Here is an 18,408-nt window from a genome sequence, read left to right as displayed (position 1 = left end):
TAAAAAAATATACGTCCAACCATTCTATTGCTATATAAATTATGGAAAGCAAATGTCTTGAAAATAAATGTTCACCTTTTTAAGCAGTGTTTAAAATAAAACATGATCTTGATTGTTATCTAGACACTATTATATAAAGATAAAGAGTTTGTTTGAACAGGCTTACCTCAAATAATAGGGTGTTTGACAATTTTTTAAAATGTATGTACTACGATAGAGCACTATTCACTTATAGCATGAATTATATTTTTATTCTTAAAATATGCTCAATTTATTAAATATCTGTGATTTTCTTTAGTCATTTATAATTTCGCGCTAAAACGCGTTGTCAGCGGCGTAGTTGTATTACGGTACGACGGCAGTGTTGAGGTTTTAAGTTCGATACCCGACTCGGGCAAGGTGATTTTTTTCTATTTGGATTTTTTACTATTTTGATTTATTACTATTTGGATTTATTACCAATTGGTATTATTACTATTTAGATTTTTTACTATTTGGATTTATTACTATTGGAATTTTTTACTATTTGGATTTATTACTATTTGGATTTATTACTATTTGGATTTTTTACTATTTGGATTTATTACTATTTGGATCCTTTACTATTTGGATTTATTACCAATTGGTATTATTACTATTTAGATTTTTTACTATTTGGATTTATTACTATTTGAATTTTTTACTATTTGGATTTATTACTATTTGGATTTATTACTATTTGGATTTTTTACTATTTGGATTTTTCTAGTCAATATCTGCCGTGAGTCTAGAATTTATGCCCGATGTGGTGATAGGCTAGACCCGTATCACACGTTGGAAAATGGGTGCTGTTTGTAAATCGTTCTAATGATCATAATTCGATGTTACATAAACTACCAAAGGATAGCCGGTAGGAATCGGATTATATGAACCGTTCTACTGCAACCAGAACACATGGTTCTATTAAGGTAAATTCTGTTTAGCAATTATCGTATCCAATGCTGAAGGAGATTATGGAGAATTCTAGGTTTTACAAACCTAAGAATTCTACATAAGAATTCCAAAGGTATAAGAACTCAAGGCGTACTAAGCGAGAGCGATGAATTAAAGATTAAACTCCAGTAGAAAAGGAGTCCCATGATCAGCAGTAGGAAATGTACAAACAACGATGATTTTTTTTACTGAGTGACTCTCGCGAATCGCTCAATTAAAACCCAGAAATATTAAAAGAGATTTTCAAGCAAAGTTTTTTTTTATACGGGCATTGCAAAGTAATAGAATCTTGACGTCGCTATGGTATTGGTTTCTATTGTGCTTTTACAGTATTCAAGGAACAAAAAAAAATAGGCAAAACAAATTCATAATTTATTAAAATCTATATCTCATATTACAATAAAATTTAACTATTTATATTTCTTATCGCCCATAACATTTTTCGGAAATATCAAACAGTAGACACGCTTCAGTGCCGAAATTGACAAAATCACTAATATGACCACTACAACTGCTAAGTCCAGGTACATTTTCTGGTACCAGGGCACGTTGATAGCCGGAGAGCGTAAATGGGGAGCCCCTTTGGTCTGTATGACGTGTTCTACCCAGTGGACCAGCTCAGCTCCAGGGCGCACTGGCCGATCGTGGTATATGAAGGATAACTCTTTCACTTTCTCTCTGTACCTGAGGATAAAATTTATAAAGTTAGTAGTGTCCACACAGACATAAACGTACTAAACATACATCTAGACAATCATAACATATCGACGATCCTTATTAAAATGAACTGCATTTATTTAAGACAATAAGGATCGAAGTGCTTATCGCCATGGTAATATAACACTAAACAAGCGATGTATATTCGACGGTCCCTACGTAAAGTATTGAATCCGCAAAATTGCATTTTGCAAATTCGATACTTTATTATGATAACAAATGGAAAGATGAGCAAGCAGCTCGCCTAATGGTAAAAGCTTTACGTCAATTCCCATACAGACATATGAGAGATCTACCACTAGTAACTTGGTGATAGTGTGAGATGTGAGAGTCCGCCTGGGTAGGTACAATCGCAAAGTCTATTCCTGCCGCGAAGCAGTGTGGCGGTTTGAAGGACATTGTAGCCAGCGTAAATACTGGGCATATTAATACTTAATATCTCATGTCTCAAGATGTCGAGCGCAGTGGAATTTCAATCAATATTTTATAATGCAATGTGTTCGATGATGTTTCTACTGTTTATGGGCGGTCGTATCGCTTACCATCAAGCGAACGACAAGCTCGTCTCGTCATGCAAAGCAATAAAAAATAATCATAAACAGTAGCATCGAATAAAATTTTTGAAATTCAATTTTGTTTTTTTTTTTGTTAAATGTATCTTCAGTAATGGCAGCAGATAATGATATTTATTTTTGATAATTAAAAACGATTAGTGTTATATTAGCTCGGATGTTGAAGATAATGTTAAGACCCTAATATAACTAAAATAAATAGAGAATTAACTCACTTCGGATTACTAGTCATTTCTACAATATTTTCTCGTAAATCTTCAGCCATTGTGAAAGAGAAATCAACTTTCTTCGCAATCCCCTTGCCTACAGCTCTGTTCACATTGACAAACTGGTCAGCAAACACCGGGATTCCTATGATGGGAACGCCGTAGTGAATGGTTTCCGTGGTTGACAACAGACCTCCATGAGTGATAAATAGAACACAGTTGGGATGAGCTGAAAAATATACAATTATTATAAACAAATAGATAGAGAAATTGTTCTTTGAACAAAACTCCTCTAATTATGTCCGTAAGACGAATTAATTCCTTGTTTAACATTGAAATGAAACTATTTTATGGATTTTTTCACGGCCTTGTATAGTATAATTTTTAACTGACGTTTCTAAAACTGCAGCCTTCGTGAGAGAGACAAAATTATAATGTAAAAGCGCAACAACATCCATAAAATAGTTTTATTTTAATGTCTGACGTCCTCGTAAACATAAGAAATTAGTATTCCTTATCTAAACCAATACTTGTTTGAACACCTACCTATTAAATAGGTTCAGAGAACAATGTTTTTTAGCATAACTTTATAAACATTTACTTTTTTTAAAACTAGGCGTTGATCGCGGTTTCGCTGTCGTAAAACCCTATGCCTACGAAAGTCTCTTAATTACTGTAGCTATACGTAGAGCCATATTTATCACGACAGCGCCATCAATAAAAAAATTTAGACTAAAAAATATAAATTATTCCTGTGGACGCAAATTGTCGGTATAAATAGTACTACTACTAGAAAGGATACTTGGCTTAAGCAACATTTTTTTTTCGAAAATTTGTAAGTAGGTTACAAAACGTAGAAAAGGGTGCTAATTTTAAATAAGTATGAACAGAGCGTCTCAAAAAAATTACAATTAGCCTTTCAATCACCTATTTGTTAATCCAGTCTTTCCATGTGCCAAATTTGATCCAAATCCGTTTCGGGTATTTTTGTGTCTACTTCTGACATTTTCGCTAACAGTTTCATTTGCAATATTAGAAATAAAATAAAATATTATAGGAAGAATTATGTGTTTAAATAGCACTCGAAAATATTAACAAGAAATAATTTTTAGTAGTCAAATGTAGGTCATAAGATCTGGATTATATAAAATTAATAAGTTATGACCTAAGCGTAACAGATAGTTACTACAATCAATTTCAAGTTATAATTATATTGTATTGTTTGTATTGTATCAGCCTATAATGTCCCAATGTTGGGCACAGGCCTCCCCAAGATCCTTTCATGTATCATGATCCTACGCTATAGTGACCCAATTATTTTTTAATAATTCCAGTTCGTTTCGCCATTTTTTCTTTGGTCTACCTCGACGTCCACGAAGTGTCGGTGCTGCAAGATAGAAATCCTGGCCCTAAACTCGTCAGACATGCGACAGTTATATTATATGATATAATTTATAACACATAAATCAATATTTGATTAACCGCTCATCAACAAACATCTACTTGACTAGCAATTCGAGTTAATAATAATTTATTTGCTTAATTTTAGGAAACGCGTTATCGTTTGATAGTTTTATCATTATTAAGCCCCAAGCAGACGGCCTTGTGCAGTCGTTCCATACATTAATGGAGCACGAGTAACAGGCGAGAATATGGAGACTTACAAATATTATCTTTAAAAATCAATTTTGAAACTTTTAACATACCAAAATGTTCCTTAATCGTCTTGTGTTGATTGCAAATTAACTTAAATTAGTAAGATATGCACGTAATCAATAATTTTAGTGGCATTTTGATTATGAAATTAATGATACAATATCCATAAAACAAAAATTTTAAACAACTAAAGTAAATATAACATATTGTAAAAATATGATGTAATTTAAAGAAATGGCTTTTAAAAATACGGTTGTCCCAAGATATTAATGATTATTAAAGATAATTTTACTATACCTATATCGACGAAGATCGCATTTATATTGAGTCATGCGTTGTAAAGACGACAAATAATGACAAGCAAAATTTTGTCAAATCATCGAAAGCATTAAGTTCAAAGTGCGATGAAAACGTCGCGACCTTTATATAAGATGAGGCAGTCACCGTTCAATCGTCTTATACTCATGGCCATCTGTTTCTGCTGCAGCAAACTTTAGTTCTAACTTCAGGTTTGAGCAATAGTTTATATGGACATTCTATCCCTATATATACGTCAATGCTCGTGACTTAATGCAAAGCATAGAAGTTGCACTAAGCGGCAGCAATTCAACTCTAAATTGTCATTAATAATCGCATCGACGCGAATGTTTTTTTCAAAATTATTCTACTAAAATTACTAACTAATACAAAAGTAACCTCTCAGTAAAAGCGAAAGCCCGTCTCAACAGTATGCAGTATTTAATAGAGAATAAAAATAATTTTAACAAAAAATTAAACCACCTTCAAAAACTACTCAAAACCAAAAAATAATTTCACATAACAGTTATATATTGGATACCAATTTTGGTGTCGGTGCCTAATTAAAATTGCTAGCTGCCTTGACCAAAGTTCGGCTAGGATTCATACAAAATCTAATCAGTAAAAGATGCTGCATCATTCAACGCTTACTAAATTATTATCAGCATGCCTTACTGTATCTATGTGGTTACGATGAGCTAGTACTCAACCACGTAAAATTAAAATAGGCGTTATAAATAAAAATCACATACGACGAAAAACTCTCAAATGACAAGCAAGTACAAAAAAACATTACCATCAAAGGATCGGAATTCAAATAATTAAAACCAAAACCATATTTCAGTAAAAAGTATTTGCGTCGCCAACACTATGTATATTTTGGACGGTAATTAGTATATTATAGCATTCTGACCAACTCAGAGCTCTCAAAGACTAGGTACATTGAAATTCTTACCTAAAATACTTGCTTGCGGTGCCCATTCAAGTATGTGTACATTCTTTGGCACTTTAGGGAAGTCTTCCTCAAACTTCCAGAACACAGTTTGTTCCAATTCCCCAAACATATCAAGGAGACTCTTCTTCAAACTCTCTGGCATGTCCTTGCTATTCAGATTAGATCCCATACTGAAGTAAACTACACCCTTTTTCGCATTGTCCATGATTTTTTGCAGATCCTATGAGCAAAACAAATTCTATGTTACACAACCGTATGTAATTTGGTAGTTGCTTGCAAAGTTTCATTTGCCAGGTCTAAGATTTAGATTCAATGAATTTATAAGGCTATTTACGTAAAATACTGAAAATATAGGTATAGGCGTTAAATACTCAATTTCAAAACCAGTAGCACCTTAGCACTTACACTCATTTACCAGAAATCTTAAAAACAATTACTAGAAACTTTTAAAAAAAATTGGGCTTGTATAATCTAAATCTATTTTGAATGAATTAATGAAGGTAGAATTAGATTATTAACTTATCGAACTATCTATTGATATCTATTTTGTGAACAATTGCTTCATCTGTTCCAAAGCGATTCAGGATACAAGTAATTCGGGTCCAAGCCGACAACCGCGGGTTTGTGTTGTACGCAATGAGAGTACAAAAAAAACTATCAAGAACCTTATAAACACACGTTCTGATGACGTTGCAATGGACATTGCTTAACATTGAATTTCTTAACATTTTCGCTTATAACTTTTTTATTTATACTTAGTTCTACGACTAAAAGTTACTGGACCAAAGTTGTAGAGAATTTAATTTGCAACAAAAAATGTTTATAATTTTTTTTGTCAGATAAATAGTTTAAGAGATACATCTTAAAAACCATTTCAACCCCTATTTTCAAGATGGCGGCCGTGGGACAAGGGTGGCGATCCCACAAACTTGGTTTTAGCTTTACATTGACCCCCCCTACACTTCAAAAAAATAAAATTGCGTCCTCTAAAAAACGCAAGGTAAGACCTAAAAAATGTAACATTTCAATGGACTAACTGTGTTTGAGGGAATTTTGTAGGGTGAAAGGCTTTTCACGTGGCTGACGCCGCGAACGACACCCATTCTATATTCCTTAATAGTTATTACCTCTGGCAACGGTTTGACTTCTTCGTTGATGTGGTACCCTCCAACAGCCTTGTAGCTTTGTGGCAGCCGCGTCGCCATTCCAAGGGAAACGTGAGAGTTTCCCAAAACCAGAGACGCGTTGTATTTTACTTCTTGGAACGTGGCCGGCACCCTCCCCCTCTTTCGTATTAGAGGGGCGATGACTTCATCGTACATGGCGCTTTGTTGGGCATCATGGTACCTTCAATTTCGATAAGTAAGAATACTATTTGGAACGTCTGACTACGGGCTAAGAATATAGAAGTAAATGATGAATTCATACATCATTTTGCGAGGCGAAGTAAATTTTCTTAAAAAAAACCATGTACTTAATCGTGTACATCTTTCAAAGAGATAGAGCACGCTGTAGATTGTAGACCTAATATTCGTCACACAACACACATAGCTACTGCGCCGTCTTGTCCTTATTTTACCTTACAAATTATATTAAAAAATCTTCAAAACAAATGCGGGATTCTTGACGAGTCCTCAATAAGTTTGAAACGCAACCGAAACAGTACCTGGGCTTAATTTTAAGGCCCACCTCAGTAAAGATGCCAACGATCCAGCAAAACATTTACATCCTGCCTACCATTGCTTTGTTATACTGTAAAACAATTTACATTTAAACCGACTGAAAACTTACATATGCATGTAGTAAAGGGTTTTCAATTGAATCCACAACTGCTCCGTCCTCTGCCAGAAGTTAAAGGGTGGAATATTTTCTCTTAAAGCATCTCCGTGGTACGCAGGATTTAGTCCTTCGTCAATCAGTCTCATTACCATCCAATGAGGTTCAAGACTCGATACCCAAATAAGTGGTGCTTGTACTATTTCTGCAATACTGTGAAAATAACATTTGTATCAAAAAGAGCTATTTATTCTATATTATTGTTATTTTTTCTAAGCTTCGGAAAATATGAACATAGTTTCATTGATTATTTGATTTAACCTAACAAAGATATCATAGTACTAATTTATTTGCAATATTTTGTAGTTTAGTATTAGCCTATAATATAAAGTTTTCCATAACCTCAACTTGTATAATACTCGTTGCGTGGTTAATACTCCCTGAGACGCAGCAAGCTTCCGCTCAGAATCATGAAACTTCTGCAACTGTCTATCCTGGCTTACTTGTGTCAGATGAAGTATCCCCAAGTCACTGTTAAACGTTGGTACATAAAGAAACATTAATAATAAATTTATCTTACCCGGCCCCTAATTCGCAATACAGCCATTCTACTATAACTAAATCGAATTTCTGATCAACGTCATTTAGTAATTTTTGTACATTTTCGTTTCGATAAGTCGCCCTTAGCATCAGATTAATTGACGATATTATTTGATTTGGATCATTTACCGTTGATTCTTTGTTCAAGATGCTTTTTAAATCGAATGTATTTTCTGCAATAAAGAATAAACATTGAATATTTTAAGAGATTATCGTTGTTATATGAGATGATTGATGATGATGTTGATATAATAGAAGTCACTGGATATAGGCCGTTCTAACAGATTATATAAATCTGGACGCCTTCAGAAGTAACTTGCTCGGTGACGTAATGTAGCACGTACCCGTTGCCACCACCGATCTGAGATATCAACTTCCAATCTCAAGTTGAAAATAGTAATATTGCGTTTTTCTGCTCAGCATGAGCTCGAAGTCTAGAATTACTACCGTTGTTGCTAACGCTCGCCCCCTGTCACACTATAGGACGGAATATATACAGCGAAAAGCGGGTGCCTTAGTTGTGCCTCTGCTTACCATTTCGGTAATTATAATACGTGTGTGTATATTCAGTATTTGACGTCTTGGGGCTAATGAAGATAATGCCGAGGCAATTCTTGTGCGCTTGGTCTCCACACCAAATGCACGCCCATACATGTGAGCACATTTGCCGCGACCCTAGGCACACAGTTCAGTGTGTGTATCTCATGGTTGCTACGTTCACAGTGAGGTCTATAAGGGTTCGTGAACATTTCCCATCCCTCTCCTTTCCAACCATCCTAATAACTCCTACTGCTTCCTCTTCTCTTCCTTCCTTCTATCCCCTCCCTTCTTCCTTCCGGGCCCTAAAACCGAGTAGCTGCTTGCTGCCAGCTAACCGTCCGCTGGCGCCTACAATAATTGCGGTAGGGCCCACCAACTCATCACGGGACTGCCGTGGTTGCTAAGCCGGGGGTTCGCCTGTACACCGTTAGCAGGGTACCCCCGGTGATATCCAGGGCAGTTGCACCAAAAAAAATAATTAAAAAATGAAGATAATGATGGTTGTTGGTTAGGTGGTTTATTTATACTCATGGCGTTAGTATCTTTATCGTGGCGTCAGTATCGTGCATCGATTTAAGTTAGACATTATCCTAGAGCTGATGTACGACAAGCAACTGATCGTTACATACTGCCAAATTACCAGAAAAGGTAATACTGGGTAGGAACCCACCATAGTGGCCCAGATGTCACGTTCCTGGGTCAACCCGTATAAACCCGGTTTTAAAGAAGCCGGTATAATTAGGGACCGGACTCATTTTTGTTCTTTATTACTGTCAAATATTTACGTTATATAAATTAAAACACAGAAAGAATGATTTAAATCCGGTTAAAAATCAAGAAGTTATAAGTCTTTCAATTTCGGTAGAAGGGGTAAGTAACAAGAAACAGAAAAGAGGCGCAATAGCCACGTGTGACGTCATCGGGCATTACGACGCGTGCGAAAAAAAGAGATGAAGCGATATAACCACTTGGCGCCCACTTCGGCACATATTAATATTTGAAATATGAATTACTTGCTCATTTTTTAACCAATTTTAATGCAGTTATCGCAGGAAGATTTCTTTTTCGTATTATTGACCATTACATATAGAATAATGTACAAAATCAAACACAGGACGGTCCCCTATTATTCATTTGTGAGGGATAATTCGGGCCAGTCAACACTATCTACAGGCACTCCACTTACCATCAGTTGCAATGAGATCACTTTCATGTGCACTTATAAAAATGAATTTCGTAGGTACGTACTATTATTATGTAAGTAGTCACTTACTTGGTAAATAATCGAAATTCTTGGAGATATCGATTTGATGCAGTTTTGGATGAGGCGACTTCTCCAAAATAGGAGTGACGAAGGTGACCTGGAGAAATAAATTAGTCGTATTAATTAAGTAAGTGATTAGATATAATATTTGAGATATCTGCATCTATAAAACAATATACTATTAAAATATTAGTAACTGTAAATGATATTTGTGAGAATAATCAATTTTGTTGGAAATGCAGAAAAATATTTACAGATATCGTACATTAACATACAAGGCTTCTTTTTACCCCGAAAAATTACAAAATGCACCTTTTTTAAATTGATAAAGACCGATAACAGATTTAAATGAGCGACTCAGCTGATTCCAAAAAAGCAATATTCAGGCCTTAGACAAATAAAATGAAAACTAATATCTTCTCACTTCAATTATCTCTATTCTCTTAGTTGGAATTGACAAACCTCGACACAAAATTGATTTGATCGAATGTATATGCTTACATTTGTTGTACATACATTTGCCTTCACTCAGTTCACTGTATATGGTAAGGTAATGATACCAAAAATAGCTCAGTACCTAACAAAGCAGTAATCAAACATCCTAGTAAAAAAACATACAATATTATGCGAATTTATGCGACCACAGACAAAATTGTAGATTTAAGTTTGGTTCCAAACGCGATGGCATTTTAAAACAGTTTTTTGCGGTATGAGGCGACAGAGAATATTATTATTTACAAGAAGTATCTTTTTATAAAATAAGATAAATTTAAAGTACTGCCTCGACGACTGCCTCGGTGGCGTAGTTGTATTGCATGTCCGGTACAATAGCGCTCTGAGGTCCTGGGTTCGAATCCCGGGTCGGGCAAAGTGATATTTGGGTTTTTCTGCTCAGTATCAGCCCGGAGTCTGGAATTTGTGCCCGATATGGCGATAGGCTCGCCCCCTATCACATCATGGGACGGAACATACTTGCCGAAAAGTGGGTGCCCTAGTTGCGCCTCTGCATACCCCTTCGGGGATAAAATGCGTGATGTTATGTATGTATAAATTTAAAGTACATAATATATTTACTATTGCCATTGAAGTATAGGTGAGTTTTATTCTGCATTTGATTTCCACACTTATTATATTTTCACGACATTTTACTGAACTTAAGTAAAGTTAACTGATTGCACTAATTGTTTGCCAAACATACAAAACAACTAATCAAAAACGAAACATGCAACAAATTTATTGCCAAATATTATGCAATTTATGAAATATTCAATTACGTGGGCCATAAATGACTTCCTTGCTTAGCGAGATATGTATCATACTTATCTACTTCTCATATAAAAATATTTTTATTATTTCATAAAGTCAGGCACTGACTCAGTAAATAATAACATTGATAGTAATTTTTAAGGAAACTGAATATATTATTCAGCAATAAATTTCAATTCTATGGAACAATCTTAATAAATAAAACTGATTGAGCATTATTTGAAGTATGGTCGTATAATTCAAAGGTACGCGCGCACTTTATTTTATATTTTCTACATTATCAAAATTATGATGTATATCATGAATGTTGTTTTAATTAAAATAAGTTTGTTTTACTGTCATTATTTGATGTGAATCTATATTGCTTCATATTTTTTTTGGAAAAGATGTTTACGCGAACATGCGTAGGTGCTCTTGACCTATCATTTGGGTAAAACTACGCAGAAGTGCGGCTAATAGTGCGCAAGCAGGAAAGTTACATGGGTAATGGGTACATATAATTGTACACACACGGTTTTTTTTTATTGATTTGAATGATGAGACGAGCATGCCGTTCACCTGATGGTAAAGGATACGACCGCCAATAAACAGTAGAGACCAGCACCAAATTTAACATACTACATACATACATACATAACATCACGCATTTTATCCCCGAAGGGGTATGCAGAGGCGCAACTAGGGCACCCGCTTTTCGCCAAGTATGTTCCGTCCCATGATGTGATAGGAGGCGAGCCTATCGCCATATCGGGCACAAATTCCAGACTCCGGGCTGATACTGAGCAGAAAAACCCAAATATCACTTTGCCCGAGCCGGGATTCGAACCCAGGACCTCAGAGCGCTATTGTACCGGACGTGCAATACAACTACGCCACCGAGGCAGTCAACATACTATATTGAAAATATTTGATAATTAATTGAAGTGATAAGAATGTTTGTATTTTTTACATTCTGTGTTTGCTTGTAATGGACTGTGCAACTTATTGTTAACTATCGTGTATGTTTTATATTTTTGTAAAATTGTTACAACTGTAAGCAACCCCTAAATAAACAAGTATATGTCGATGCGTGTGAGCAAATGTGGCTTTTTGGAAATTCAATCCCAAAGTTGGTTAAAACTATACCGGAAAGCCAATTTGCTATTTGCGATCCCCAATGGAGGTTAGTTGGGTAGACAGGCCGTTTATCCCTCCCTTTCTCCAAGTATTGTGCCGACCCCACTTCGAAGTGGAATAAGAGTAGATATAACTCGGGGTCCTTCAAAAGGAGCGTGAAGAAGCAATTATGCAGGCCGGCATGACTGTGTCGACCGTTCAAAGATGCTTGTATCTTCGGCCAATCGGCATTTTCTATGGACTTAACTTTGCTTATCATGAGGTGCAATGAAGCCAGTATGCCAAGATTACACAAAAAAAAATAATTAAGAATCTTACTTACGTCATGTCCAGCTTTGAGTAGATGATTGACAACTCCAAATCCTAGAATGCTGTGACTTTTTCCGGGAAGGGGGAAGACGACCAAAATTCTGTATGCATCGCAAAACTGAGACGCCGTCAGGAGGCCAAGTAGGAGCCACGTGGATCTCGTCATTTTCTGAAAGTATATAAATATCATTGTAAATGCAACGATACTTTGGCATATAGATATTATTATATGAATAAGTTGGTGCAGTTTTGGCTTGAAATATGACGTGTTTTGTCTTATATGTTCCTATAAACACTAAGGATGATGTTAATCTATACAGATTTATAAATCAATGTTCCTTTTTTAGTCTGTATGTTATCGATTTACTCATTTCTACTCAACGCATTATTATGAAATTTGGTATGGAGATAGTTTAAAACATTGAGAAGGTTAGGCTACTTTCTATCCCGGGATAATATAAGCGGAACTTTTATCCCCGAAAATTCATTCACGTGGGTGAAGCCGCGAGCAATGGATAATTATGTACATATTGCGGCATGCAATCCGATAATCAATAATTAACCGATTATCGCGCCATTCAAGAGAAACGATACATATCGGAAAAAAATACCGATAAATATCGATTATCGAAAAAAATACCCTATTGCTTTTTTTACACTAATTGCGAATAAATTCGCCGAATAACTTGGCCTATAAATATAACTATGAATACACTCGAATAGTAGCAGTTTTTACAAACACGTATTCAAGACCCGTACTCAATTTTTAACTTTGATGTAAGTCGTTTATCGTAATGTTGAATTACTTTACAGAGACATATAGTCAATAGTTAAAAAGGTAATTTTATTTAATTAAGAAACACCTGAGTTGATTTTAAAAAAAAATATATTATAATTTTTTTCAATAGTTGTATACGGCTCAAAACAATATAGGGAAGGGAATTTTCTCTTTGATGGGTACGCTTCGAAACTCATGACGGTAAATGTCTAACTTCCACAGGGTTCGGTGTTGTCGCCTACTTTATTTCTGCATAATGATATGTTATCATTTGGCAACATTCTTTGTTATGCAGCACACAGCACGGTTCATGGGCGATACTGTTATGGGCCTCCTGGTTCCTTGTGAGGAGGTGCGAGGATCATGTCATTGGGGTCAACCGGACTTTGGCCTTATTACTATATGGGTTTCCAAGAACTTAGTTGCCATTACGCTTACGATCACTTGCACTGCAGTCACTTTACCTTGCCAGAATTAAAAATAAAAAGGTGTTAATACTCTTTTAGCCACTTTATTAAGAACTACTACCAAAAATGGTGATCCTTCTTTGGTTTTTAATGTCGGAGGAAGCTATGTGTCCAGTTGATTGTTGTCTGCGTGCATAACGCACAATAATTGTTAATCTAATATTATTTGATTTGTTACCTTTTTCTATTACTTAAAACCTTACGCCTTAGCCATAATGTAATAAAAGTTTATTATAATTATATATATATATATATTTTACGAAACGACCAATCAGAGCAAGGCACGTGCCTCGAGCGGGGTCGAGGCGCCATCTTTACTATTCAGGTAGGCCATGAGTGCTTTGGACATAGAATGGAGGATTCATGATAGTGACTGATCGAGTTGGATCGTTGAGAATATTAGTTGGTTTAAGTAAGGTCGGTGCCCTGAACCCGCTGCTCGGTCCTAATTGTCCACTTTTCTATCATCATTATTGTAAAGTGACAAAATATTGTTTAATTTAAATTGAAATATAAAATATCAGTGATCATTGTGTTTTGTGCTCGCATTTTACCCCGATGACGCCCACTAGTCTGCAACCACTAATGACGATGTTGACGGGAATAATGCTTCTCCGACATCAGAAGTGGGATCGGTGCAGGCACAAAACGTGAGTGGACGGATAGCGGCAAATGACGGATGGTGCACGTTATTCGAAGCACAATGAAACCAGTATGAAGCTACTCGTGGAGCGCTTACCAACTCATCGAATATCTCGGATAAGGGCATCACGCTGCCTAAATTCCAACTGGCACATACAAACAAACACTGATGCCCAGGCCTGGCTGTCAACGGCAGGCCATCTGCTTATCGGATTGTGATAAAGAGGGAAGTAAATTAATTCTCACACTTAGTGCGGCAATGAGAGGCTCGTCTACATGGTTTTCTCAGATAGCTTTTCCTAATATGTAGTGGATAAATTTAAGGAAATTGTTATTTCTCGTTTTGATACCTTTAAAAAAACATGTGCAGCGACCAATGACGTTTTACAAATAGAGTCGTCATAGACTAGCAAAATTGCACAAAGGAGCAGCACACTATTTACTAAAGTCACATGCTTGTACAGCCCTTGCAGCTCATATTGATACGGCCCGAGCATCGACCGCCGTGGCCATCTAGTTTATTGGTCTCTGGTCGCCATGACAGTCGAATGAAATGTATTTATTGGTTAAAAATGAGTTGAATTATCTATACTTATTACTAACGTAAGGAATGAAACGTTTTTTTTTTCATTCACAGTTGGAGTATAATTTGTACATCGTCTAAAAACACAGGAGGGCGTTTTATTTATAAAAATACAAAATGATTGTGGGCCGACTAGCCGCGACAGTGGTTGGAGATTGACTAAGTGAATGTCGGGCAATTGCCTTGCTTTCGTCTTGTCAATATTGAGCTCGGACAACATGTCTATGTAATGAAAACATCTTAGGCAGCGACTATATTAAAAATGCTTACTGATAACCCGCAAGAAGGAGAACGTCTTGCTGCATATGCAAATATATAATCACAATGCACACATTTAAAGTCTCAAAGATTGATGTTAAGTTACAATAATTACATAAGTTAACATACTAAGTACTTAAGTATTTTACTCAGCAAAAAATATATAATGTAATTTTTTTTATTCATTCCACTGAGAACCAATTAATGAGACCATGCTGCCATGTCATAAGCAGATAAAAAAATATAGGCCATAACCATATTGCTATGTGATAAGTAGATAAATAATAATAATTATTATATTACTATAAATGTACACTTATAACAGAAAAAATAGAAGGAAGCAAATTCAAACAGCCAACAACACTCACCTTTCTTATACGCAGAAAAAAATCACCCCAATTTCATATGCAAGGACCTAATATTTTAGTTTAAAAACCAAATTACTAAAACGACTTTAAAAATAATATCAAATGTTTAATGGAACCACTCTGGAAGTATATTCGTTGAAATAAAAACAGAATTATCGAAATCAGTTAATAAATAACTTAGTTTTGATGTAACAAACATTAAAAGAATAAAAATATACGTCCAAACATTCTATTGCTATATAAATTATGGAAGTGTTTAAAATAAAACAATATCTTTAATGTTATCTAGACGCTATTATATAAAGCTGAAGAATTTGTTTAAACATGCTTATCTCAGATAATTACTGGTTCGAATTGAAAAATTCTTATAGCGTTGAATAGCCCATTTATCGAGGAGCGCTATAGGCTATAAAACATCACGCTTAGGCTTATAGGGCGGAACATCAATCAGAAATAAATTCAATTTCATACCTGTGTTTTTAATACATGTGTAAATACTTCTCAAACGTGTCACGTCACAAAACAAACAAAAGAACTGAAGAAAGAAACTTATGTTATTATAGAATTATAATGCATTAGAAATTTAATTACTAACATAATGTAATGTTATATTAAACTAAACCACGAAATATGGTTAAGTCAAATATAAATGATTATGGTTCAGTATTTTCATTTCATTATATATTTATTAGTACCAGATTCCGTTATATCATAGTACATATTATACTAAAACTCGGTAGAATTAGCAAGGTGTAAGAATAGTGAATTTTTTCAATAGGGAGCCCGACACAACATTAGATATTATAGGTACTAATATGCATAAAGAAGTCTGCAAATAGTTCCGATGATAATACGATTATACATAAATTCTATATAAAGGGAAGCCGACAGTAATCGGATTATAGGGACCCTTCGTCTCTGCATTCTGCAACATTTGTAAAAACTATACCGACATACCTCCTAAATTTAAACCTGATCCTGCAATGCGACTTGCCGAAAGAACCCTCAGGTTTTTATTAGGTCTAAGACCCAGGACAAGGTCCCACGAGGGCACCAATAACTCGAGAAGATAGCCTTGCTACAACATAACTAAAGAGCAACTCGTCGAAAACATGGCGCCCAAAAATATTCCGCAGGAAGCGCTCGAATAACATAGACCGGCAGTACGAAACACTTTTTGTATTTTTTTTATTGCAATTGAATGACGGAACAAACATGACGAGAAGAACATGTCGCTAGCCTAATGGTAAGCGATACGATAACTCACAAACACCAGCAACACCATACAGAACTTTAAATTGTACAAAGTTGTGCGAGGCACTCCAATGCGCACTTCACCCTGAGACATAATGATGTCTCATAAGACTCTTGTCCGTAGTCTTGTCGAGTCCTGTAGTCTTGTCCAGGAATTACGCTGCCTCCAATGTCCTTATCGGAACTCAATAGTGCATATACATTGGTGCTTGGCGGTAGATATAGACATTCCGATGGTAACAGCCAGGTTTCCCAATAGCCCCTCACATAGGACAGACCTACCACTATTATGCGATGATGTACTTCATATAATCGATCGTAAAAAGCATATCTAAATAAAAAAAAAATGCTTCTGTATCACTCTTTTACTTTTCTACCTCATTCGTTAGTTTAAAACCTTTCTCGTGGAACCCAAATAGGCAATAATTGCATTCATTAAACATAACTTTAAAACCATTAGCGGTTATGCCTCATACCGGTATTTGTTTAATTTGAATTAAATACAATTAAAATCACATTCACTTGATATTTTGAATACATCTAATTATAATAATAATAATAATAATAGCAGCCCTGTATTATATACTTGCCCACTGCTGAGCACGGGCCTCCTCTACTACTGAGAGGTATTAGGCCTTAGTCCACCACGCTGGCCTAGTGCGGATTGGTAGACTTCACACACCTTCGAAATTCCTATAGAGAACTTCTCAGATGTGCAGGTTTCCTCACGATGTTTTCCTTCACCGTTAAAGCGAACGATAAATTCACAAAGAATACACACATGATTTTTTAGAAAAGTCAGAGGTGTGTGCCCTTGGGATTTGAACCTGCGGACATTCGTCTCGGCAGACCGTTCCATACCCAACTAGGCTATCGTCGTAACATCTAATTGCAGCTATTGAATTATAATTAGAAGAACTGAACAATTTTACGTAGAGTTTGGAGTTCTAAATTAAATTATAGCGTTTAAAAATCTAGAAAAATCTGATCAGGAAAAATAAAAATCATACAGCGTGAGCAGCAGTATTCCTGACAATATTCAATGGCTTAAATCAACGAACGCGCAAATTAATATAAAGCTATCTGAATCCGCAAAGATAATTCGAGTGGATTGATTTACTCACTATGAACGTTATCGATATGGTATTTGTTGGTATATGCTACCGACTTTTATTGTTAAATGCAGCATGGCGTGGACTTGGTTCAATTAAATTGCATCAGACGCAAAAATTTACTTCAAGTTTCATGCTTTTTATAGCAAATGTCTAACGGGTAGATCAGTCATTAATAAAATGGTCTCCGTAAAAACTCTATGCGATAATTACTAATCTGTACACTACTATAGTATTTTCAGTATTACGAAGAGTTCAATACATTTTCATAATAGACGACAATTTTGGTCTTATAATCCTAAGTATTAACATAAAGAGAAATTGGGAGCTAAAAGATTTATCTCAATACCATCATCATGGATCGGAACAATAATTCCTAGTTTTATATTTAAGTTTACAGACGCTGATATTTTTATGTTATCCTATAAATTAAATGCTATCTACTTTCAATAATATGAATCGTAATATTATTCAAGTGTATCTTTTCCTTACTAAAGTACAATATAAAATGTAGAGACTAAAGATGCCATATTGATAGAGAACGAAAATTAATTCATCACGAGCGTAATACGCAATATCTACTGCCTTTTCACTTAGTTTTTACATTGATATTTGGGATACCGGCTCATCTTGACTTTACTACATTCGATTGCTGTTCATGGGCGTCGATAATCACTAAACATCAGGTAAACTGTATACT

At 35.3% G+C, this 18,408-nt stretch overlaps 1 protein-coding gene across 1 annotated transcript; it reads right to left on the bottom strand.

Moving 5' to 3' along the window:
• Window positions 1-1,326: 1,326 nt before the first annotated feature.
• On the bottom strand, window positions 1,327-15,611 carry LOC115448946 (UDP-glucosyltransferase 2-like). Its single transcript, XM_030176580.2, has 9 exons — window positions 15,343-15,611; window positions 12,260-12,415; window positions 9,565-9,652; window positions 7,732-7,924; window positions 7,167-7,364; window positions 6,503-6,722; window positions 5,376-5,595; window positions 2,477-2,696; window positions 1,327-1,656 (listed from the first exon to the last, which is right to left on the bottom strand). Exons 2-9 carry the CDS (start codon window positions 12,410-12,412, stop codon window positions 1,383-1,385), a joined length of 1,566 nt encoding a protein of 521 aa, XP_030032440.1. The 5' UTR covers window positions 12,413-12,415; window positions 15,343-15,611; the 3' UTR covers window positions 1,327-1,382.
• Window positions 15,612-18,408: the final 2,797 nt, after the last annotated feature.

The sequence above is a fragment of the Manduca sexta genome, chromosome 6 (assembly GCF_014839805.1).
Source record: "Manduca sexta isolate Smith_Timp_Sample1 chromosome 6, JHU_Msex_v1.0, whole genome shotgun sequence".
Lineage (NCBI taxonomy): Eukaryota > Metazoa > Arthropoda > Insecta > Lepidoptera > Sphingidae > Manduca > Manduca sexta.
This window is presented reverse-complemented; position numbering and strand designations above follow the sequence as displayed.

What these genes read in the sequence shown, in the direction of transcription:
- LOC115448946 (XM_030176580.2), bottom strand. Translation starts at nt 12,412, where the DNA reads ATGACGAGATCCACGTGGCTCCTACTTGGCCTCCTGACGGCGTCTCAG. An exon ending in TACTCAAAGCTGGACATGAC is followed by an intron (nt 9,653 to 12,259) that starts GTAAGTAAGATT and finishes TTATTTCTCCAG; the next exon opens with GTCACCTTCGTCACTCCTAT. An exon ending in GAATTTCGATTATTTACCAA is followed by an intron (nt 7,925 to 9,564) that starts GTAAGTGACTAC and finishes TCTTTATTGCAG; the next exon opens with AAAATACATTCGATTTAAAA.